The following is a 23,258-nucleotide window of genomic DNA, read 5'->3' as shown; positions in this document are numbered from 1 at the left end:
CCCGCACCCGGCGTTCCTGACCTATCCCTGTCCTGTCCCTCTGGATCCCTGCGGAGGGTCTGGCCAGGCGCTGGGCGCTCCGACAGCTCTGCGGCCAGCGGGGCTCTTGCCTTGCTCTCTTCAAGGCGGCTTAGCGGCGGGCGCTGTGTAAGCAGCCGCCTCTTTGTCACCCTCTTAATCTTTAGTGTCTGCGTGGGGCGGGGGGGATCAATCAGCCACGCGATGAAGAATTAAAAAGGTGCTGAGCCCCAGCCCTGTAACCCTAAACCCCGCGACACCCAAGCCACCCCCCCGTGCCGCCGCGGGCACAGTGGAGGTGCCTCCCTGCCAGTGCCCCCCAAGCACTGCGAGGCCGAGATTGCGGCAGAGGTGGGAGATGGGCTGAGACCCCCCATATGTATCGTCCTACCCTCGGGACCCACCAGGTCCTGTAAGCGCATAAGCCCTTCACTAAGGCGGTTAGAGGGGAATAACGAAAAGTGGTAATTAAGGGGGGTAATTTCCCTGCCCCCAAGTAATTAATTACAGGCCCTGATGGCGAGGGGAGGGGGATGCTCGGTAGGGGCCCCGCTGTGCCTCAGCATCCTCTCCCGGGGACGGGGGCCCCCACGGATGTTGGGGCTGCTGACACCGCAGAGGGTGGGGGCCAAGTGGCCCCCGGGGTTACGCAACCACCGCTAAACCCTCGAGGTGACAGGGCAGCACAATTTGGGATTTGTGGGCTTTAGCCGCTAAACCAAAGCCCCCCCCCCGCCCCCGCCCGCCCCGCTCAGGGGGGTGGCGAGTGGCCACCGTCACGGGCCCAGCTTGTCCCCAGGGATGGGCCAGGTTGAGGACAGAGGTTCCCGGCCTGCTGAGCCCCTTCCAGAGGGTCTCAGGGGTGTTGATGCTCTGAAGGTGTCCCAGGGGACACGCACTGGCAGCAGGTCCCTGCTGAGGGCTGGCAGCAGTGACTCCACTGGATCCAGGGGCTGGGGGTCACCCCTCCGGCATCCCTGACTGATGTGTGGCTTCATCTCCGCTGCCTGCAGCATTCCTGCATTGTCCTGCCTGCAGCATGGCTCCATCCTCCTGCCTACAACCTACTTCCATCCCTTTTGCCTGAAGCGTTTCTTCATCTTAACTGTCTGCACTGTGGCTCGCTTTATCAGCCTTGCCCGCACCATGTGTCGGTGTTCCCGTGTGCAGCAACATACCGTCACCCTTCTACATTGCTCCAAAATCCTTCCATCCCTGCCTGCACCATGACCCCATCCCTGCCTGCACCATGGCTCCATGCCCTCTGCCCCCAGACCCCTCCCACGCTGGGATCCCCCATTCCCCAGGGTCCCCTGTCCCACCCACAGCCCCCTGTCCTGACCCAGATCTCTGACTGCCACCATCTGCGGCAGTGGCTGCCTCCTCCTGCGGCAGAATTATGACGCTGGGCTAATGCGGAGGGAGCAAGCTGTCACCTCCCTGCCTGGCCCTTGGGTGCCTCCACACCTCACACCCATGGGTGAAACACCCCCCAGTGCCCGACCTGGGGGTGCCAGGAATACCTGCATCCCAGCATGCCAGCCCACCCATGGGGACACAGGCGGCAGAGGGGAGAAGGCAGCATGGCAATACAGCTGAGTTGGCTAATTTGCCCATCCCCTCCTCACCGTTTGGTAAAAGCCAGCTCTGGAGCAGGGATTTGGGAGGGGGATTAGCTAGGCCAACCATCTGCTGCCAGCCAATCATCAGCACCCCCAGGAAAGCCAATAATTGCAAAAATATGGTTTCCCACCCCGTTTCTCCATTACACCCAGCTGGGTGCTGCTCCTATGGGAGGTCCCCGTGAAGCAGCACCCTGTCCTCTTCCCAGGGATGAGGGCTCCATGAGCACCCAACTGGGCACTCATGGGAGCCCAACCCAGCTTGCTTTGGGTGCGACATAAGCAGGCCTAAGGCCACGGCCCAGGGGCTGTGGGTGGTGGGTGGGGGTGAAGGAGCAAATGTTAAAGCCCGAGGCAGGGTCGTGACTCGGCTCAGTGACAGATGCTGGGGCAGATGCCATGGGATTACCCAGCCTAAAACCTTGGGATCTGCCCCCCTTCCCTCCAGCAGGCAGAGAGTGTTTAATTAGTAATTTACTAATTACCCAAAGATGCTGGCCATGCTCCTGCGGTCAGGAGCAGCCCCAGGGCTCCAGTCACCCTAATCCCACTGGCTGTGGGGAGCTGGTGGATGCACCCTGGCCAGGGAGAGCTTGGCTGGGGACATTGAGTGATCCAGGGAAGCAATACTGTCCTGGCAGTCCCACTCCTCCTGGTGACAGCATGGAGTGGTGGGGAATGGGACAGGACAGTGAGGACAAGGAGTAGACAATGGGGACAAAGAGAATATGATGGGAATCAGGAGGGATACTGGGGACCAAGGGGAGATATTGGAGGCCAGGAGGGAATGATGGAGACCAAGAGAAGCCAATGGGGGAGGAAGGGGAGATGATGGGGACTAAGAGGTGACCACAAGGATCAGGAGGGGTTGATGGGAACAAGGAGGAGGTGATGAGGACTGGGAGGCAATAATGAGGATCAGGAGGGGACAACCTGGATGTTTTGATGGTGACCCGGAGACAATGACAAATGTGGAGAGCAGTAGGTGACAGCAGTGACCGGGAAGGAATGGTTGAGACCAGGACATGACAATAGGGACCATGTGAGGATGATGGGGATCAGGAAGGTGTGATGGAGATTATGAAGGGGAAGAGAGATGCAACAGGGGTGGATGGAGATCATGAGGGGATAATAAGGACTGAGATGGGATATTGGGGACTGGGAGGGGAGGATGGGAATGAGAAGGGTGTGATGGGTACACGTGGACAGGACAACAGAGACCAGGATCAGAAGGGGACAAGATTAACAAGAAGATAACATGTAGTTCTGGAAGGGTGGATGTGGGACTGTAGGTGGCTGGGAAGGGTTAATGTGGCCGCCTGCACTGAGCTGGGTCCAGGCCAGGCTCGGGTTTCACCTGTTTATTCAGCTCTTGTCTATTGGAGGCTCCTTGATAAATGATTCTTTGGAGGTTGCCCGATGACAGAGGGTGACAGTCACCCACCTGAGCCCTGCTAAAGCCTTCACTGACCTTCGGCACCAGGATTAAAGTTTAATGTGATTCTGGAGCTGACCCCGGGCATGCACCATTCTGGGGCGACAGGGCTGGGGCCAGGCCGGTTGCCATCCCTAGGACATAGTGCTGGGTACAGACTGATGGCCCCCCAGGGCCAGTGGGTTTTGGCACCAAGAGGTGATTTGTCATAAGCCTAGTGTTCGCTGGTTACCAGGGCATTGTGGCCACAGGGCTGTTTCCTTTGGGGTCACTCAAGACGTTTGTGGATGAAATGTCACACCAGGTTGGGTTTGTCCCCCTGGGACTGGCCCTACAAGATGGGCACAGTGCCACGGTGCAGCCGGTCTGGGCACATTCCCAGGCACTGGTGGAGCCACGTGCCAGTGCCAAGAGCCACCGTGGTGCTTGCTGGGGTGGGCTGAGGTCCTGCCCCGCAGCCACCTTTGGAGCAGCAGCAGCTTGGGAAACAGTGGAGTGAGGGGACCCCAAGGTGAAGCAGCAGGGCACAGAACGAGCACTGAGGCTGCAGCTTGGGTTTCAGCAGGGTGACATGTCACCACAACTGTGGGGACAGAGAAGTCCCCGAGGTATGGAATACCTGTCCCCAGCTCGTGGGACATCGTGTTTTCTCCTTGCAGATGAATCTCCTCGCCCAGGTAAAGGGGGAGTCGGAAGGAAGGACACCTGCATCCAGGTGATCCCACTCCTCTGCCATGGTACCCAGTGCCCCTGGACCCCACAGCAGGGACCTGCCTGGTGCTGGGTCTGGGCAGGGGGGGAGGGAGATGTGTGGCCTAGGAGGCTGGGCTAGACTGGACTGCTGGCAGAGATGGGTGGTGGCAGGGGATGGGTGTCAGAAGCAGACAGGCCCTTCCTCGTCTTGCCCTGCCCCCTCTCCCCACAGGTGAGCTCCTTCCTTCAGACCCTGCAAGCCCCGGACTGGCTGTTCCTCCAGCCCTGGCACTGGCTGGACTCCTGGGTATGGCAGGTTTGGGGGTGCTGGCATGAGAATCCCAGCCAGGTGCTTGGGCAGGGGGTGGCAGCAGCCCAGGCCAGGACTGAGCCATGACACAGGTGCCACTGTGGCTGATGCAAGGTGTCTGTCCCTCCAGGTGGGCAGCTCCAGGCAGGTAAGTGCTGGCATTGCCCCTGTGCCCTACACTGCCTGTCTCACCCCTGGCACAACTGGGATGAATCCTGTATACCCTGCTTTTTCCTCGGCACCTACGGGTGCTTCAGCACCTAGGGGAGGCAGCCCCTTCCCAGAGGGTTTCCATCCATGGAGACCCTAGACCCAAGCTGTGCTTAAGCCACCAAGGATGTGGCATAAGCCAGCAGGTCAGTGATGCTGCCAGTGTCCCCAGGGCACCGGTGGCCCTGAAACATGGCTGGGTCCCCAGGCAGTGACTGGGGCAGTGACCACGGCAGGGTTCTTCCTCTGCGAGGGGCTGCTGGGACAACACTTCAATATGGTCCCCAACGGGGTGGCTGAGCCCCAGCTCGGGGACCTCTTCCTCTTCCCACTGGCCTCTGGGGGCCCTGGCTGGTGGGGTGCCCACGCTGGCATCTACTGCGGTGATGGGGAGATCATCCACCTGGAAGGTGAGCCCCAGGAGGTGTCATGGCACGGGGACATCTCCATGGAAGGGACATGGGGTATAGAGTCCACTTTGCCCTGCAGGCAGCTCAGGGACGTCACCATCAGGCATCGTGGCTAAGCACGGCAAGAGCCACCTCCTGCGGACACGGGGCCCGGCCAAGGTGCTCCGGAGGAAGGGGGGGCTGGACGTGGCTGCCCTGCAGCGGCGGATCCGGGCAGCCATGGACCAGCCAGTGGAGTACGATACCATCACCTGCAACTGCGTCCACTTTGCCCTCGCCCTCCTGGGGCTGGGCCACCTTGCTGGTGCCATGGTGGGTGCCACCACCAGATCAGGTGCCACCTGGGACACCTCGGCACCTGCTCCTGCCAAGTGTCACCAAGTGTCTTATTTCCCAGGTGTACCCAGCGCTGCAGTGATGGAGGTGACGGTGCTCCTGGGGAGCATGTGGGGCTGGAGCATCCTCGCCTGGAACTGCACCAGTGATTTGTCAATCCTCTTGTGTGGCAATAAACAGTTGCATGGAAACCCCGTGCCAACCCTGTTTGATTTGTTGTTTTCTCCCTTTCCCAGAAGCCACTGTCAAGTGATGTCCCACCTTGACACACCTTGAAGGGAGAGGCTGCTCTCTGCTCCCCATGGCCTCCTGAGACAAACATCTGCCCCTTTCACTGCTGGCATTTAATTTTGAGCATAAAAATGAATACTCTGTGAACTGCTGTGTTGAAAATGGGCCAAAAGGCTGGATCAGGTCTGGCTGGAGGCTGGTGGTGTCCCCGGGGTCAACTCTGTGTCCAGTCCTGGTCAACCTCTTCATTACTGGTCCAGTTGATGGGATAGAGTGTATCTGCAGTGAGAGGGAGTGAGTCACCAACCCACAGTGATTCCCCTGAAGTGCTGGGTCCTGTGCTGGGCTCTCCAGCATGAGAGAGACAGGGACCTATTGGAGAGACACCACAAAGGGCCACCAAGGGTCTGGAGCAGTTCCCTTAGGAAGGGAAGCTGAAAGAGCTGGGGCAGCTCAGCAGGGAGAAGGGAATGTCCAGTGGGATTTTATCAGTGTTTATAGCAGGGAAGAAGGTGGAGTCTGGCTCTTCTCTGTATCTCCTGAGGGTTGGGGTCTCCAGGAGAGCAGCAGGGTCCCAGAAGGTCTGAGATCCAAGCAGGGTTGGGGTTCCTGGGAGGGTTGTGGGATCCCAGGGAGGGCTGGAGTGAGTGTGTCTCTGGGCTGAAGATTAATTGCTGTCCATTAATTAGATGCTTTATTCAATTCTGCTACTTGAACCATGGCCATATTCCCTAGCTGCCTCACTCATGTGGGATGGGGCGAGTGCATCTCCATCTGCACCAGCTCCAGGACTGGTCAGTTGGCTGGAGAAATAATAGGGGGAATATCTGCCAATAGTATAAAGTACCTGGGGAAAAAATAAATCAAAGAAATGCAAACAAAATCTCAACTATAATAATATCAATAATGATATCTTATATACAATTTATAGTCATATATATTACTATATGAAACACCGTAATATGCATGGCCATATCTATAATAATATTTCTATTTAACATCTGTAGTATAGTTAATATATCTAGTATATAATAATTCCTATCCTGTTATTGATAATAATATTAAATATAAACTACAATATCTATAACAATATCTATAACAATAATATAAATTAATACCATACCTAATATATATAATAATTCAGATAGCATACATCACATATACTATCATGTGGAATACAGATCATAAAATATTGAATTTTATCATGCAGTATCATGCATGCCTCCAAACCATAGCAACAGTTGTGCTAAACATCCAAAAAGGCACGCAAATTCACCTTAAGTAAAAAAATAACTGTACTAGTATCTCACACAGTGTCCACAGTACTAAAAATAAAAAGCAAACACTAGCTTTCCCCACAAAAATTCCTAAAATACCAAACCATTATAGCAAAACTAAACAATGTAAAAATAGTAATAACTAACATTATCAACCCAACTTCTTTCCTCAATAAAAAGCAAAAGAAACCAGTACACCATGACTGCCTAAAAACCATCAAAGCCATCCATTCCAACCGCCCAAACCTCAAAAACACCCCCCTTAATAATGCAAAAACCTAGTCCACTAATAGAAATAGCTACATCATCAGTAAAAAGCAATATGCCAAATATGCAGTCACCACCTGCAAAAAAGTAATCAAGTCTAGACCTTTACCAACAAACACCTCTACACAAAAGACAAAAATAATTACTTTAACTTGTGCCTTAAAAATGCAGTATACAGTAGATAATACATAATACACAATATGTAATACATTAAATACTATATACTATATGGTATATAATACTTAATAGAATTAATATAATCTGCTATATAACATAGTATGACCTATAGCATACAGAACATATTGCATATATTATATATAAACGGTAGAATGTAGAATGGTTTATGAATTATCTATAATATAGTATGATTGAATAGGGAAAATATATAGTATTGCATAAATAGTGAAATCTGTAATAGATGATAATGTAATGTAATAAATAACATGCAATATATGGTGTACAGTATGCAGCATGTAATAAAATATATAAATGATATGTAATATATAAGTAAGCGTATATTCTGTATACTGCATACAGTATTATAGATAAAATAATAGTGTATAAAATAATAATTAAAATGTAATATGGTAGGATAAAATAATACATGTTATAACATCCGAACATATTATTTACTATAATGTAATCTATTTTAAATATGTCTAATTATTATCCTACACAATGATGTCTATTACTATAATTATAGCTTTTCATGGCTCTGGACTGGTACGTGTGCGGCTCAGTGACAGTCACTATATGACAGCTATGTCCACAGCATTGCTCCTCCTCGAACGCCCCGTGTCCGGCTCCCGGCGCAGGTGGGGGCTGCGCAGGGACCCGGAGGCTGCAGATCCTGCAGATCTCCCGTTCTCTGTGGCGGGGGTCGGTCCGGGCGGGCGCTGCCCCCGGGCGGGGGCCGGAGCCGGGCCCGTCCCCGCCCGCGCTGACATCAGTTCCCGCGTCCCCCCCGCACCCGCATCCCGCATCCCTCCCGCCGCCATGGCCGCCAGCCCGGCCTACGGCGAGGAGAAGGGCGGCTCCTCCAGCCTGGGCGAGCCCGAGTACGGCCACGACCCCGCCAGCGGCGGCATCTTCTCCTCCGACTACAAGAGGTGGGGACAATGCGGGCGCAGGGGACAAGGACGAGCCTGCCCGTGTGGCCGCCGCTGCAGGCCTTCGCCGCCGTCCTCGGCGGGGGAGTGGTGCCCGAGCCGGGGCTGGAGCGGCCCCCGACGTGGGGAGGGGGATAGGGACGGGGATGTGGATGAGGATGGGGATGTGGATAGGGGCAAGGATGAGGATGGGGACAGGGATGGGGAAGGAAATGCGGTCACTGTCCTCGTCACCGTCATTGCACGTTGCAAAGGCCGGAGAGGGGTTTGTGGGAACACCGCAGTATTTTGGAGATGGTGCGGCTGGGGGAGATGTGCGGGGATCCCCCTTGAACCTCCCACCCTCGGGCTGGGGCATCCCGGGCGCGGTGTTCCCACCGTGGGCTCGGCTTGCTCCCGTGGCTCTCCTCACTAGCAGCCCCCTCCCCCCGCCGCATCGAGGTTCCCGGCGCGGAGCTTGCGGCTGGGGAGGCTGGCTGCTGAGGAATGTCACCCCTGCGTGGGACAGGCTCCTGCGGGGGTGGAGGGGTGGGCACGAGTGAAGAGGAATGTGGGGGGTGTGCTCCTGAAGCTGCAGGAATGTCTCTTGGCCCTCCCTACCAATGTCAGTGTCCCCCACTCTGGCAGTGTCCCCGCCTTCTGCTGCCCCAGCAGGAAATCGCTGAATCAGTGTCTGACAGCATCACTCTCTCTACCCCTGGCTGTGTCCCCCAGTCCATCATGTCCCCCCATCTCTGCCCCTATGGTAGTATCCCCCCATATGACAGGGTCCCTCGAGTCCTGATTCCCTGGCAGTGTCCCCCACTTTGAATGTGTACCCCATCCTGACCTCTTGGCCGTGTCCCCAGTTTGGGAGTACTCCCCAGTTTTGGGAGTTTGGGAGTCCTCTCCCTGTACTCCTCCCTAATGCTGCAGAGTGTCACCCATTCTAGATGTGTCCCTGATCTGTGACGTGATGGCAGTGTCCCCATCTCACTGGGTCCCCTCTCCCCTGAACCCCTGGGAGTGTCACCTTCTCTCTGATACCCTGGTAATGTCCCCCACTATGACAGTGTCTACCCAGTCCTGAGGCCGTGGCACTGTCCCCCACTCTGGATGTGCCCTCCATCCATGACCTGCTAGCAGTGTCCCCATCTCATAGTGTCCCCCCTTCTCCTACCTTGTCCCTCTCTCACTACCTTGGTAGTGTCCCTTGCCACTGTCTGGCAGTGTAACACTCTGCCACTCTGTACCCCTGTCTGTGTCTCCCAGTATGACAATTTCCCTCAACCCTGATCCACTGGCAGTGTCCTCCAGTCTGGCAGTGCCCTCTATCCATGACCCACTGGCAGTGTCCCCATCTCAGAGTGTGTGTCCCTCCCATGAACCCCTGGCAGTGTCTCCCAGTTTTTCCAAGTCTCCCCCTCTCTGATCCCTCCTTGGCAATGTCTCCTGGGCTGGAAGTGCTCCCCTGCTCCCATATCTGACAGTGTCTCCTGACCCCCACTGGCAGTGTCCCCCACTCTGGCACCTTCCCCCAGCCCTTACATCCTGACCTGACCCCCGGTCTGTCCAGGTTATCTCAGTGATCTGCCACCAGTACCTCCCATTCTGGCAGTGTCACTGCCCTCACGGCAGTGTTTACCTTACCCCTGACCTCCTGGCAGTGTCCGTCACACCCACAGTGTCCCCCACACCTATAGTGTCACTATAATCTGCATACTGCCCTTTGCCAGAGCCACACCAGGTCTGTCACCACCCCTGTGAGCCATCCATGGCATCTACAGCACATGGGGCAAGACAAATGCACCAAGTGTGACCCCACCTCCCATGTCGGACACCCAGAGGTGCCCCATCATGCCACCCTACCACCCAGGTAGTGTCCCACCTTGATGTACGTTCCCTGCCCAGGACTGAGCCACTCAGCACTGGGGAAGGAGCTCCCTGCAGTGTCCCCAAGTCCCACCAGCAGGTCAGATGTCACATTGGACGTGATATCGCAAGTTGGCCTCGTCTACTGGGAACAGCATCCTGATCTAGGCTGCAACCCAACCCCAGCCACAGCATCAGGTTTCAGCCCACTGTGCTGGGCAGAGGAGCAGGGCCACAGCCCTGTCACCATCCCCAGGGCCACTACTGCCAGTCAAAGCTATGATGTCCTTGCCGCCAGTGCAGAAGCTGCTGCGGCAGCTACCAGTGGGGCCGACTGGCTGGCCGAAAACACCAGAGGGTGGTGATACGGCCGAGGAGGTGACAAGCCCGGTGCTGGCCACCGAGGCTGGACAACCCACCTGCTACAGCGCCCTGCGAGCTGATGAGCTGCGGCCCCTCGCTGGCACCAAGCCCGCAGTGGACACTGGCACCGGGCCACCACCGTGGTAAGACTCCCCCAGGGAGTGCCCCCAGGACCCTCTGGTGATGGTGGCTCTGGAAGAGCATCATCCCATGGGCATCACCTTCAGTTGCTGCAAGTAGATGCAGCCTTGCAGGTGTCCCCAGTTTAGGGGGGGACCAGTGTCCCTTAGAAAAGAGGACAGTGGTGACAACTTTACAAAAGGCTGGTGGCATTTTCCCAGTCCAGGGAGGGGACCAGGGAAGGGCTTTGCATCGGGGTGTGCTGGCAAATCCATGCCACTATGTCCATGAGGGGACAAAGGACATCCAATCGAGCCAGGATGGAGCTGGTTATGGGCACCTGTGGTTTAGGGACAATGTAGGGTGACAACCACAGCCAGGATGGGACAGGTTTTTGTCTCAGTGCCTGGGATGAGGATGGCACTGGGTGCTAGCACCATGCCAGTCCCTCTGGTTCTTCTTTCACCTGGCTGTAACCTAACTCCTGTCCCCATAAATATTTCACAATGAAGAGTTGGATTGTCAGCCTGATGGCAGGCTGGGAGCAGAAAAAAAAAGACAGGTAAAAATGTGAAAATGGGAATTTTTTTCCCCCGGTGTGGTTCAGGCATGATGACCTCAAGGAGATGCTCGACAGCAACAAGGATTCACTCAAGCTGGAAGCCATGAAGAGGATTGTGGCGGTGGGTGGTGTTGTCGCTGGTGGGGACCACTGCTGGTCCGAGCTGTGTCATGTTGTACCGGCCCCTGTTGTGCCAGCTGCCCAGTGTCACACTACTTCTTTTCCCCCTAGATGATTGCCCGTGGTAAAAACGCCTCCGATCTCTTCCCAGCTGTGGTGAAAAACGTTGCCTGCAAGAACATTGAGGTGAGGAAGATCTTGGGTGGCCCTGGCAGCATTGCAGGGTCTGGCACTTTCCCAGTTTTTGGGAATTGGCTGGAGTTTAGAGGGCTCTGAGGTGGCACCTTCACCCTGCAGGTGAAGAAGCTGGTGTATGTGTACCTGGTGCGCTATGCAGAGGAACAGCAGGATCTGGCCCTGCTCTCCATCTCCACCTTCCAGCGAGGACTCAAGGTGCGCTGATTTGAGGACCCGGGGGGGGGGTAGTCTGGAGGAGCACTGAACCTGTCACAGCTGCACTGCAGCCCCTCACATGTCCCCACAGGACCCCAACCAGCTGATCCGTGCCAGTGCCCTGCGGGTCCTGTCCAGCATCCGCGTGCCCATAATCGTGCCCATCATGATGTTGGCCATCAAGGAGGCCGCCTCAGACATGTCCCCATACGTGCGCAAGACAGCCGCCCACGCCATCCCCAAGCTGTACAGGTAACGGGGGGAGTCAGGTGCTAAATTTAGGGTATCAATAAGGGTCCTGGCTGCTTGGTACAGGCATGGATGGGGAGGGGTTTGGTCCAGCATCATCTGCTCTGCTCCTCCCTCACAGCCTCGACTCAGACCAGAAGGACCAGCTCATCGAAGTGATCGAGAAGCTGCTGGCTGACAAGACCACGGTGAGCAGGGTGTCGTGTCTCCCCCACCTCTAAATCTGGAAACATCACTGGCCTGGTGCCCTCATGGGGATGGAGATGTTCCCACCAAATTGGTGTCATCTTGGGGATGCAGCCATCCCCATAGGGCTGGCATCCTCATGGGATGCCATTGTCCTCACTGATTCAGCATCCACGAAGAGATGCAGCCATCTCCCAAACCAACATCTTTGTGGGGATGTCACTGTCCCTAGCAAGATAGAATCTTTATGAGGATGCCACTGTCTCCACTGATTCAGCATCCTCACAGGAATGCAGATGTTCACACCAAATTGGTGCCCTTGTGGGGATGAAACCATCCCTGGAGAGCTGGCATCCTTGTGGGAGTACTGCTGTCCCTACTGGGCCAATATCCTCATGGGAAATTCACCAACTCCACTGAGGTGGCATCCCTACAAGGAAAGGCTGCCCACCAAACCAGCATCCTCATGGAGATGCCACCATCCCCACCAAACTAGCATCTTGTAGATTATGCCAGCACTCCAGTAAGTCATCCCGGGCTTTCCCCCTGCAGCTGGTGGCTGGCAGCGTGGTGATGGCATTTGAGGAAGTATGCCCAGAGCGCATAGATCTCATCCACAAGAACTACCGCAAGCTCTGCAACCTGCTCATCGATGTGGAGGAGTGGGGGCAGGTGGTCATCATCAACATGCTGACCCGCTACGCCCGCACCCAGTTCCTCAGCCCCAACCAAAATGTGAGTTCAGGAGCACAGGATGCCCTGGGAGCCTTGGGGTGTCCTGGGAGCCCCTAGGGAGGTAGGGTGAAGGGGGAGTGTTCTTGGGGATACAAAGGGTCCCACCTGCCAGCAGGAGTCCTTGCTGGAGGAGAACACTGAGAAGGCTTTCTATGGCTCTGAGGAGGAGGACACCAAGGATGCCAAGGCAGAGGCAGCCTTGTTGGCCAGGTGCAAGCCCTACGTCATGGACCCCGACCACCGCCTGCTCCTGCGCAACACCAAGCCCCTGCTGCAGAGCCGCAATGCCGCAGTGAGACCCTCACTCCCACCCTGTTCATCTTCCAGGGCTACTGGTGGTATCCATCAGCCTGGGCTTATGATATCCCTACGGTCAAGGACTCACTGGGACACTTGAGGGACACCCAGGGATGGGTGTCCTCAGGGTCATGCTACCTCCAAGTGCTGAGAATGGGACTGAGGGACACGACCATTCCTCAGGGTGTCCCCCCTTCCCACCAGGTGACACTCAGGTGTGTGTCCATAGGTGGTGATGGCCGTGGCACAGCTCTACTTCCACCTGGCACCCAAGGCAGAGGTTGGAGTCATTGCGAAGGCACTGGTACGGCTTCTGCGGAGTCACAGGTGTGTGGCACCTGGGTTGTGGTGGTGTCCTACCGCTCTACCCCAGTTGTTGGTTCCCATGGGGAGCTCCAAAACCTCATGAGAGACCCCCAAAAAGCCCATCCCTGAAAAGACATCAGGTTGGAGGCTTTTTTGGGCTGGCCCAGTCCAGACGTGGGGTGACAGCTTCTGGGTGATACCAGCCTGGTGGTGGGTCCTGGGCTGCATTCACAACGACTTGCTGAGGGTGTCTGGCCCTGCCCCACTGATCATGGTCCCCTCTTTGTCCCCACAGTGAGGTGCAGTATGTTGTGCTGCAGAATGTGGCCACCATGTCCATCAAGCGGCGGGTGAGTCTCAGACTTGGTGTGGGAGGAGTTGGCCCTGTTGACTCTGGAGGGAGATGAGGATTAGCCAGCAAGGTCACCAGAGCCTGGAGATGACCTTGGCAAGGTGGGGGAGACAGAGATGATACTAATGTCTAGCTGTGCATGCAGGGGATGTTTGAGCCCTATCTGAAAAGTTTCTACATCCGCTCCACGGACCCCACACAGATCAAGATCCTCAAGGTGAGCTGGAAACAGGGGTGGGTTTCGGGCTTCATGAAGCCCTTGCCTTGGTTCAGCTGTCCTAATGCCCTGGGGACAGGAGGACATCAAGGCCCCGTGCCCTGTCACTATGCCCCTATGCTGCCCATCTCTTCCTCTTTCCCGCAGCTGGAGGTCCTCACCAACCTGGCCAACGAGACCAACATCTCCACCATCCTGCGAGAGTTCCAGGTATGTCATGGCCATACTGAGGCTGCCACCCTGGCATGGCTCTTGGTGCCAAACTACCGCTATGGAGGCGGCAGAGAAGAGCCCCTCCAGAAGGAGTGGGCTGAGGCCATACCAGTCCCATCAGTGATTCCAAAGGGCCCCAGTGTGTGACCACTGCCAGGGGGGATGTCCAGCACTGGCACATGGGTGACATGTCATGTTTGCCCTCCATACCTGTGCAGACCTACATCCGCAGCATGGATAAGGACTTTGTGGCAGCCACCATCCAAGCCATCGGGCGCTGTGCCACCAACATCGGGAAGGTGCGGGACACCTGTCTCAATGGCCTGGTCCAGCTCCTCTCCAACAGGGATGGTGAGTACACACGGCAGGGGTGAAATGGGAGCGTCATCGCTATCAAGGCAGGATGCAACTGAGGCTGATTCTCTGTCCACAGAGCTGGTGGTGGCCGAATCTGTGGTGGTCATCAAAAAGCTGCTGCAGATGCAGCCAGCCCAGCACAGCGAGATCATCAAACACATGGCCAAGCTCACTGACAACATCCAGGTTGGTTGGGGTGTTGCTGACCCACAGGAGAGGGGATGGCAGCAGTGCCACATGTCCGAGGCCATTTTACAGGTGCCAATGGCACGGGCCAGCATCTTGTGGCTCATCGGCGAATACTGCGAGCACGTGCCCAAGATCGCGCCTGATGTGCTGCGCAAGATGGCCAAGTCCTTCACCAACGAGGAGGACATCGTCAAGCTGCAGGTCATCAATCTGGCAGCTAAGCTCTACCTGACCAACTCCAAGCAGGTACCGGGGATGTGATCCTAGGGTGTGCCTCAGTTTCCCTGTCAGGGAGGGAGAGGCCAGCCCTGAGCATGTTATCTGACACAGAGCAAGCTGCTGACCCAGTACGTCCTCAACTTGGCCAAGTATGACCAGAATTACGACATCCGCGACCGGGCTCGCTTCATCCGCCAGCTCATCGTGCCCACTGAGAAGAGTGGGGCCCTCAATAAGTATGCCAAGAAGCTCTTCCTGGCCCAAAAACCGGCTCCGATCTTGGAGTCTTCCTTCAAAGGTACCCAACCTTGGTCACAGGGCATTGGGACATGGGGTGAGCTGTCATCACAATGCTGCATGGCTGTCCCTGAGTTGCTGCCTCCTCTCACCTCATTGTAGATCGGGACCATTTCCAGCTGGGCTCCCTGTCCCATCTGCTCAACGCTAAGGCTGTGGGCTACCAGGAGCTGCCTGACTGGCCGGACGAGGCCCCTGACCCCTCCGTGAGGAATGTGGAGGTGTGTGGAGCACCCTGGGTGCATGGGGAAGGAGGGGCCATAGTGGGGACACTGACTCAAAGTCTTGGAAGAGCCCCAGAAGGTACCCAAGTACTGCTCACCTGTCCAAGTTCCCTCTCTAAGCTCATACATCTGCTTGGGGATGGGGGGACAAGGGTGGCTGTTTGGATCCCCCAGTCATGGGTGATGGCCCTGCTCCATCAACCCTGTGCCAGCAGGTTCCTGAGTGGACCAAGTGCACCAGCCGGGAGAAGAGGAAGGAGAAGGTGGAGAAGCCTTTCTACTCTGACTCAGAGGGCGAATCGGGGCCTACTGAGTCGGCAGACAGTGGTGAGGACCTGATGGCATGAGACATTGGGCAGTGGTCACTGTGACCATCAGGCAGGTGCCACAATGGTGGGGCATTGGACAGGGGACATGACAGTGGGGACACCCCATCATGGGAGGGACATGGTAGGAGATGTGGAGGGATGCAGTGGTGGGCAGTGAGGACACAGTGGAATGCCGTGAGACTATGCAAGGCTGAAGTGGGAAGATGCAGTAGAGAGGCAGCAGCAGGTGTGGGATGCAGTGGGACGATGGAAGATGTAGTGGGATGAAGTGGAAGATGGGAGAATGTGGGGGGACACAGCAGCAGGGCTGAACTGTGCCCCCACAGAGCCTGAGTCTGGCAGTGAAGAGAATGGCAGCAGCAGCAGCTCTGGCAGCTCCAGCTCTGGCACCGAGGAGGAGGAGGAAGAGGAGGAGGAAGACAGCGGGGAGCAGTCAGAGGACAAGGAGGAGGAGGAGGAGGTGGAGAAGAGGCCAAAGAGGAAGGACAAGGAAGGCTCCCATAAGGCAGTCTTGAGGACCACCGGCAGGTACACCCTGGGAAGGCAGGGGGGTGCTCCCAGCAAAACCTCCGCCCTAGCCCCCTGAGCTGGGCTCTCCCTGCAGCCCCAGCGAGGAAGAGGAGGAAGGAGGGGCAAAGAAGGCCAAGAAGAAGGCTCCTCAGGGGAGGAAGGGCCGTGCCGAAACCTCATCAGAGGAGGCCAGCACCTCTGAGAGCAGCTCCTCTGGCTCCGACTCGGGCTCAGAGGCAGAGGCCAAACAGAGGAAGGTGATGAGGGCTGGGATGGGATGGGCTGGAATGGGAGGCTGCACAGGGATACCTGTACCCTCTACTGAACTCCCCATCTCTGCCCCCCTGCAGCCCCTCAGCAGCAAGGCCAGCCCTAAGGAGATCTCCCTGCTTGACCTGGATGATTGTGAGTGGCTGCTTGGAATATGCAAATTACTGTGCTGGTGGTGCTGGGGAAACTGAGGCATGAGCACTCACCCCAGTGCTATCAGGACTCCACAGCTCCTTTGGGAGCTGCAGAGTAGGGACAAGGACAGGTGTGGTCAGGGGTCCTTTTCCCCAGAGGATGGCTGTGGGACAGGTACCTGTGCCTATTGGATTGTCCCCATGTGGCCATGCACAGGGACAGCCTTCAGAGTTATGTCTACGCCAATGGAGCTATGCCACTGGGCTGTCCTTGTGTGGCTCTCCCCATGAGGCCGTGCCACCATGTCTGCCCCATATGGCTGTCCCCATGTGGTTGTTCCCGTGTCACTGTTCCACCACAGCTCTCCCCATGCTATTGTCCCCATGGAGCTGAGCCACTAGAACTGTCCTTGTGTGGGTGTCCCCATGGGGCTGTGCTCACAGCCATGAGGCTATGAGCTCTGTTAACTCTTTCCTCTCCCCACCCTGCAGTTACTCCCCCTCCTCTCCAGCCCATTCCCTCCAGCAGCATCATCTCCACCAGCCTGGTGACCGACCTGGAGGGCCTCACTCTCACTGACACCTCCCTGACACCCACTGTAAGTGTCCCCCATGCCCTCCCTGGGGAGATCCCAGGCCCCCTGTCACCTATGGGGGCTCCTGAGCCCTGTGCCACCCACAGGGGTTGCAGGGAGCCCTCAGCAGCCCCTGCTGTCCCCTGGTGCAGCTGCTGAGCCCGGCGTTCAGTGCAGTGAAGACCTATGAGCTGCTGCACCGCATGGCAGGCGAGGGGCTTGCGGTTGAGTACTGCTTCAGCCGCCGGCCCTTCCCGGGCGACCCCCACATGGTGGCCGTGCAGATCCAGATCTCCAACAATACCGACACCGAGGTGAAGAACCTGCGAGTCAATGAACCCAAGCCACTGTCTGGCATGCGGATACAGGAGTTCCCTGAGATTGGTATGGCATGGCACGGCATGGCCATGGTGCTGTGGGAGAATGGGGACAGGGGTTGGGTCAGAATGTGGGATGTAGTGGCAGCCCTGTCGTTCCAGAGCACCTGGCGCCAGGGGACACAGCCAGTGTGGTGATGGGCATCGACTTCTGTGACTCTACGCAGGCAGCAAACTTCCAGCTGTGGTGAGCATCTGGCACCGGGCAGGGCGGGATGGGTGTCCCCAGGGATCAGGGCATCAAGTGCTCCAGAGATGGGGAAAGTGGGATAGGTATCAACATCCTTCCATGTGGCAGGGGCAGGGGACAGCAGAAACAGGGCATGGGGTATCCAGGGGATGGAGGACAGCAGGACAGGCACCAGAGTCCTTCCAGGGAAGAGGAGACACTCTGATGGGCATGGGGTGGTCAGGGAACAGCAGGAAATGCACAGGCCTCCCTGCAGGGGACAAGGAGTTAGCAGCAGCTCCAGGTCCAGCCTGACAGATTCCCTCCGTTCTTCAGCCCTTTGTTTCCCCCAGTCACCCCTGCCCAGGGCAGGGATGAGAACCAGGACATGGAGAGGGGACAAACTCTGAGCACATGCTCGTCTCACTGCCTGTCTCCCCAGCACCCACACACGCCAGTTCTACGTCTCCATCCAGCCACCTGTGGGGGAGCTCATGGCCCCTGTCTTCATGAGTGAGAATGAGTTCAAGAAGGAGCAGGGTGAGTGGGGCCGGGGATGGATAAAGGGTGCTGCACAGGCACCCACCACTGACAGTCACCCCCAATTTTGTCCCCTCTGCCGCCCTCGGTGTGGCCCTAGAGCACCTGGCACGGCTGGGTGAGGGTAAGTGGCTGCTCGGCTGGCCCCTAGACTAGCTCTGCTCCCCTCACCCACTCCTTCACACCCAGCCTGTGGGCTGGGATGACCACCCTGGTGCCACGGTGGCCTTGTTGGATCCCCACAAAGCGTGAGGGGCTCATGCCACCCCTGGCGCTCCCAGAACTGTGTCTGGTGAGTGACACCCTGTGTTCTCGTGCTTCTGGATCAGCACATCCCCACCCTGACCCCATGGATGGGGGTCTGTGTTGAGTGGGGGTGCTTGGTGCCCTGCAGCACCTGGTCCCATTGCTGCCACTGTCCAAAGGAGCCAATCCCCAGGGATATGGCTGCTGCCACTGGACAGGGATATGGGGATGAGCCCAGGAAGGGCTATGAAGGATTTTCCCAAAACCACTGAATCCTGAGCCAAGAGTGAGCAGAGCAGCCAGCTCAGGATGTCATGGGGAACCTGAACGCAGGGAGCTGGAGGGGCTTGCTTTGGGCATGTCAAAGCAGGGCCCAGCAGGGTATGTGGCCAGAGATAGGCAGGTGCCTCTGTTACCTGCTCTAGGGAAGCTGATGGGCATGAGTGAGATCACAGAGAAGTTGACGCTGCCTGAGAAATGCCAAAGTGACCATACCATCGTCCAGCAACTGACCTCGGCTGCCAACGTGGGCCGCGTGCCCTGCGGTGCCAGCAATGAGTACAGGTAGCCGGACCCCCCCCACCTGGATCAGACAGGCGCTGTCAACTCTCCATTCCCACCCGAATCACAGCGGGGACACTCGGGGCTTCCTTTAGGACAAGGAGCCTGCATGAACCCAAATGTGACAGTGGCCGTGGGTGGCCGGCGCCTGCCTGTCCCCACTGGAGCATCCCATGGGACCAGAGGGTGGCAAGGGACAGCTTGCTTTGAAGCCATGTGTTCACCACCCAACAGGTTCGCGGCCAAGACGGTGACAAGCGGGAGCCTGGTGCTCATCACCCTGGAGCGGCGGGAGGGCTCCACGGCTCAGCTGACCATCAACAGTGAGAAGATGGTCATTGGCACCATGCTGGTGAAGGACATCATCCAGGCCCTGGCACAATGACAGCCGGGCATTGCCGCACTCATGGCCCTGCCCTCCCACCCTTTCTGCCCCATGCTGCTCCTCAAAACACTCCCTTGCCCCCGTTTCTGCCAGGTTATTCCCTGCCCCAATCCCAAAAGGAGCAGCAGACAGCAACCCTCGGGCCGGCTTTGCTGCTGGGTGGAAGGAGCAGGATGGGGCATATGGGATGCAGGGAGGTGTCCTACTTGGAAGGGCAGAAGCAGTTTCAGCCCCCATGGAGCACAGTGTGCCCCCAGTCCCTCACCATCATCTCCCAATGTAACCCTTATTTATTATGTCCAGGATCTCCCAATAAAGCTCTTCTCCAACCTGCTCCTTTTCCCTCCTCTGCTCTGTGGGCACATCAACCCCAGATTCCCCCCATGCCTGGCTCTGCCAGCCTCCCCAGGGCATCCCACAGGGGACCAGCCATCCCTTAGGTGACTGGAAACATGCAGAGTCTCCCAGGGGTAGGTGGCTGCTGAGTCCTGGAGAAAACCTGGCACATGGCGTCGGGGTGAACCCCCTGGAGCAGGAGGTGCTCAGTTGGACCAGGCATCTGAGGAGTCTTGGGAGGTTTCCAGCTGAATTGCTCATGCTTCAACCGCAGAAATATCTGCTATGTCAGTGCTGGGTCTGTTCTGCAGCGTCACTGGAAAGATTCCTGGGGCCAGCTTGGGAAGGGTTTTCATCTCCAAACTGGGATTACAAAAAAAAAAAAAAAAAAAAAAAAGGGAAATCTGACTCTTTATTAAGATCTCTCCTCCCAGCACGGGCTGGGTGGGATTTCAGTGAGCACTGGCTCTCTTCATCCAAAGCTGCAGCCCAGCACAGAGCCAGGCCCGCCACCAGAGGCAGAGGATGAGCAAAGGACATGCAGGAAGGCCTGAACCCCGAACTGCCTCCGCTGCCACAAAAAGGGTGAGGGGCTTTCTGCTTTTTCCGGGTAAGAGATGAAAAAATTCTTTCCTTTCGGATGGGTGAGGAATCCCTGCCACTGGATTGGAGCAGCAGCACCAACCACTGGGTGTCAAGTGCTTGTTCCAAAGGGAAAAGCCCATTCCCACAAGGACAGGGGTGAAGCAACAGCTGCCCCACAGGATGCAGCTGGGAGCCACAATGATGCCACCACCCTATTTTCCTTAGGGAGGCTGATTTAACCCTTGGGGTCCTATCTCTTCAAAGGCTCAGCAAGCACCACAGCCTGTGTTTGGAGAGATGCCAGCACATTGAGACTACCCTTGGGGACCCCACTTTAACCCCCTGGGGGTTCCATTCCCCCATGGGAGGGGATCTGTGAGCACCACAGCCTGTGCATGGGAGCTGCCAGCACTGAGGTGTCCCCGGAAGGGAGGCTGCAGCCAGGCATCACAGTACCATCACTCCATTCCCCTTAGGGGGTTGATTTAAGCCCTCAGGGGTCTCATTCTCCCATGGGGAGCCCAGAGAGTTCTGAGCATATGTGCAGAGAGCTGCTGGAGCCAATGGGGCTCCGGAAGGGCTAAAGTCAGGCACCCCAGCACTGCCACCACCCCATTTTCCTTGAGGAACCCATTTTAACCCCTTTGGGTGGGTTCCTTTCCACTCAGAGTGGGCTCAGTGAACACCCAGTCTGTGTGTGGGAGCTGACAGCACTGAGGTGTCCCTGTAAAGGCTCCAGATGGACACTGCAGTACCACCACCATGTCATTCTCCTTAGAGGGGCTGATTTAATCCCTCCAGGGTCCCATTCCCTCATGGGGTGCTCAGTGAGTGCCACAGCCAGTGAGTGGAGAGGTACTGGCACTGAGGTGTCTCCTGGAGGGCTCCATCCAGGCACCACAATGCCATCGTCCCATTCCCCTTAGAGGCGCTCATTTAACCCCTTGGGGGTCCTATCCCTTCACAGGGGTCACAGCTCATGTGTAGGGAGCTGCAAGCATTGAACTGCCCTTAAGGGAATCCACTTTTAGTTATGGGGTGTCCCATCCACTTAGAGGGGGCTCAGCAAGTGATACAACCTGTGTGTGGAGAGGTGCTGGTGCTGAGGTGTCCCTGGGGGGCTTCAGCTGGGCACTTCATGGGGGAGCTCATTTGAGAGCCCTTTGGGGTCTCATTCATCAGAAGGAGCACAGCCAGTGCCACAGCCCATGCATGGAGAGCTGCTGGCACTAAGACATCCTCAGAAGGGCTCCAGCCAGGCAATGCCACCGTTGTATTCCCTTTAGCGGGACTGATTTAAGCTCAGTGAGGGGCTCAGTGAGCATCACAGCCTATGTGTGCGAGTTGCTAGCACTGAGGCTGCTCTTGGGGAACCCCATTCCCCTTGATAGGAAAGATATGTGTTCATGTATTTACAAACAATTCCATGGGTGAGGGTATGAATGTTAACGTCTTTGAAATGGTTCTTAATGTCTCTACCAACTTCAAGCCGCAGGTTTGTTACAGAACCCAGATAGTCTGGCTCCTGGACCAGACAAAGGGTCTGTACAAGCCTGAGTTTCTGAACTTTGAGGGGAAAATGACGTGTTTAAAAGGGGAATATGTGGTAGGCAGTTCGGGAAGGCTGTACCTTCCTAGTACCTCAGCCAGTGGGGAAAGGAAGAGGGCAACATGCGGCTGGGAGTTTAGGCTAAAAGGAGGCTGGGCCCTCCAAAACCGAGAGAGAGAGAGAGAGAAAAACCCTGTGGGCGTGTGCCCCAGTGGACAATCTCTCCCTTTATCTAAACCAAGTTGCAGGACTCCTCTGTCTCCTTTATGGACACTGGCCTTTCCCAGTGTGATTTCTGCATGCCCTCAAAGCACACTCAGTGAGCACCCAGCGTACATGTGGTGAGTGGCCCCAGGGGTGCTGAAGCGAAGAGTCAGAACCACTACTATCCCAGACCCCTCAGATGGGCTGATTTAAGTTCTTAAGTCCTCTCATTGGCCCTTGGGGTCCTGTTCTCCTCAGAGGAATATGGAGTGTTGCCAGTGCTGAGATGTCCCAGAGGAGCTCCAGCTGGGCAGTGCCACCACCATTCCACTCCCTGAGGGACTTAACCCCTCAGGAGACCCATTCCCTCCTGGGATGTTCCATGAGCACCACAGCCCATGAGTGGAGAGCTTCTGATACTGAGGTGTCCCAGAGGAGCTACACCTGGGCACCACAGTGCCACCACCACCCCATTCCATTCAGAGGGGCTGATTTAACCGCTCAGGGATTCCATCCTGGCTGAGGGGGCTGAGTCAGTACCACAGCTCACATGTGAAGAAATGATGACACTAAGCCTGCCCTTGGGGACCTCAATTTAATGCCTAGGGGATCCCATTCTCCTCACGGAGGGGGCACAGCGAGTGCCACATCCTGCACGTGGCAGCTGGCAGCTCTGAGGTGTCCCTGGGAGGGTGGCTGAAGCCGGACAGCACAGTGCCGCCGCCGCCGCCGCTGTCTCATGCGTCAGGGGGGCTGACTGAATCCCTCGGGTAACGCCACATTAACCCGTGGGAGCCCCATCCCCTCAAGGCGCCCGGGGCGAGGCGGCTCCGAGCGGCGCTGGCGGGAGCGGGCCGATAGAGATGGCGGCGGGCAGGCGCCACGCGGCCGGCGCGGGCCGCGCGCATGCGCTGCAGCCCCGCCCCTCAGGGGTGCCCCCTCCCCTCCCTCCGTGCCCCCACCCTCCGCCCCAGGCGCGGCCCGGCCCGGCCCATAAAAGCCGCGGGCCGAGCCAGAACCCTCGCTGCGCCCGGTGTCCTCGCCGTCCTTGCTGTCTTCTTGTATCGCCTCTGCCGCGTTCCGGAACCGCCCGCCTGCAGTGCCGCCGATGGCCTTCCCGCCGGTGAGTGCGAGCACGTGCCGCCTCGCGAGGCCGCCCCGCCACGTGGTTCCAGGCGGCGGTGCTGCTGTGGGGGGGGGGGGGGGGGGTGGTGTTCCCGCCCGTTTTACCCGTGTGAAGAGGGGATGGGACGGACCCCTGAGCCCTCAGGACAGCAGTGGATGGGGCTTCCCCACTTCCTGCTGGAACGCTGATAAGGG

General features: G+C 57.0%; 1 protein-coding gene across 5 annotated transcripts; it reads left to right on the top strand.

Moving 5' to 3' along the window:
- The first annotated feature begins 7,763 nt into the window (after positions 1-7,763).
- Positions 7,764-19,597, top strand: AP3B2 (adaptor related protein complex 3 subunit beta 2). 5 transcript variants are annotated; one of them, XM_088172818.1, is made up of 27 exons: positions 7,764-7,918; positions 10,860-10,935; positions 11,046-11,120; positions 11,232-11,327; positions 11,419-11,579; positions 11,698-11,764; positions 12,315-12,497; positions 12,613-12,789; positions 13,024-13,121; positions 13,396-13,450; positions 13,598-13,669; positions 13,817-13,879; positions 14,101-14,233; positions 14,316-14,425; positions 14,498-14,674; positions 14,759-14,945; positions 15,047-15,165; positions 15,384-15,495; positions 15,824-16,025; positions 16,102-16,264; positions 16,358-16,412; positions 16,904-17,010; positions 17,139-17,370; positions 17,466-17,550; positions 17,975-18,072; positions 18,744-18,882; positions 19,114-19,597. In XM_088172818.1, exons 1-27 carry the CDS (start codon positions 7,806-7,808, stop codon positions 19,262-19,264), a joined length of 3,306 nt encoding a protein of 1,101 aa, XP_088028944.1. In that variant the 5' UTR covers positions 7,764-7,805; the 3' UTR covers positions 19,265-19,597. The 5 variants fall into 5 exon arrangements, 4 of the variants coding, with proteins under 4 accessions (XP_088028944.1, XP_088028945.1, XP_088028946.1 ...); XR_015806622.1 differs by having other exon boundaries at positions 7,776-7,918; positions 17,869-18,072; XM_088172819.1 differs by lacking the exons at positions 18,744-18,882; positions 19,114-19,597 and having other exon boundaries at positions 7,776-7,918; positions 17,452-17,550.
- Positions 19,598-23,258: the final 3,661 nt, after the last annotated feature.

Source organism: Sturnus vulgaris, chromosome 13 (genome assembly GCF_052056855.1).
Source record: "Sturnus vulgaris isolate bStuVul1 chromosome 13, bStuVul1.hap1, whole genome shotgun sequence".
In the NCBI taxonomy this organism is placed as follows: domain Eukaryota; kingdom Metazoa; phylum Chordata; class Aves; order Passeriformes; family Sturnidae; genus Sturnus; species Sturnus vulgaris.
Note: the sequence above shows the minus strand (reverse complement) of the source record. Positions and strands in the feature narration are given on the sequence as shown.

Coding starts and splice junctions, on each gene's coding strand:
- AP3B2 (XM_088172818.1), top strand. CDS start 7,806: ATGGCCGCCAGCCCGGCCTACGGCGAGGAGAAGGGCGGCTCCTCCAGC. Junction 13,880..14,100: donor CCATCCTGCGAGAGTTCCAG/GTATGTCATGGC, acceptor ATACCTGTGCAG/ACCTACATCCGCAGCATGGA. Junction 14,675..14,758: donor ACCTGACCAACTCCAAGCAG/GTACCGGGGATG, acceptor TATCTGACACAG/AGCAAGCTGCTGACCCAGTA.